Source organism: Apaloderma vittatum, unplaced genomic scaffold (genome assembly GCF_000703405.1).
Source record: "Apaloderma vittatum isolate BGI_N311 unplaced genomic scaffold, ASM70340v1 scaffold23931, whole genome shotgun sequence".
Classification (NCBI taxonomy): Eukaryota; Metazoa; Chordata; class Aves; order Trogoniformes; family Trogonidae; genus Apaloderma; species Apaloderma vittatum.
Genome location: NW_009697721.1, coordinates 23,082 through 23,613, shown reverse-complemented (window position 1 = coordinate 23,613; position 532 = coordinate 23,082). Strand labels below are relative to the sequence as shown.

The 532-nt window shown below is 54.1% G+C and overlaps 1 protein-coding gene across 1 annotated transcript in view; it reads right to left on the bottom strand.

Annotated features, from left to right (window-relative positions):
• Positions 1-193: 193 nt before the first annotated feature.
• Positions 194-532, bottom strand: part of PAPSS2 (3'-phosphoadenosine 5'-phosphosulfate synthase 2) — a gene marked incomplete at its 5' end in the record, with an annotated part of 12,048 nt that continues 11,709 nt past the window's right edge. The window contains one exon of the mRNA XM_009877757.1: positions 194-481. Within this exon, the coding sequence (XP_009876059.1) occupies positions 340-481 (142 nt within the window). The remainder of the gene's footprint in view (positions 482-532) is intronic.

Genomic DNA, 532 nt, shown 5'->3' with positions numbered 1-532 from the left:
CCCAGCTCTGCAGCCGGGGCTGGTGTGTGGCCGCAACGACACCAAAACAATCCAGGTGGCCCGTCCGGAGGCTGTGTTGGGCTTCTCGCAGCCGCACTCAGCTGGGAACGAAGGGCCCCCTGCCCTGCCCCTTCCAGCTTCACGGAGACCCCCCCAGCAGCTTCAAGGGGAGAAGGATCAGGCTCAAAGTATTTCTGATTAGTAAAACCCACTCTGACCCAGGTGGGAAAATCCTACAGTCAGAGCATTGGAAATGCCAAGTAACTGATCAGTGTCATAGGGAATCAATCAATCATCGCTCACTCTTAATACAAGTATTTCTATGGAGGAGGAACAGTGTTAGTTCTTTTTTTCCAGTGACTGGTAGTACTCGGTGAGGACTTTCCAAGCTTTGGGGGCCATGAAGCCGTCGGGTGGGTTTTCACCTTCACGAGCGAGCTTCCTCATGCGTGTTCCCGAGATGAAGTCAAAGTCGTCGTGCCTGCGCAAAACAGCATCACAGAATTGTTGAGGCTGGCCAAGCCCCCTGCGA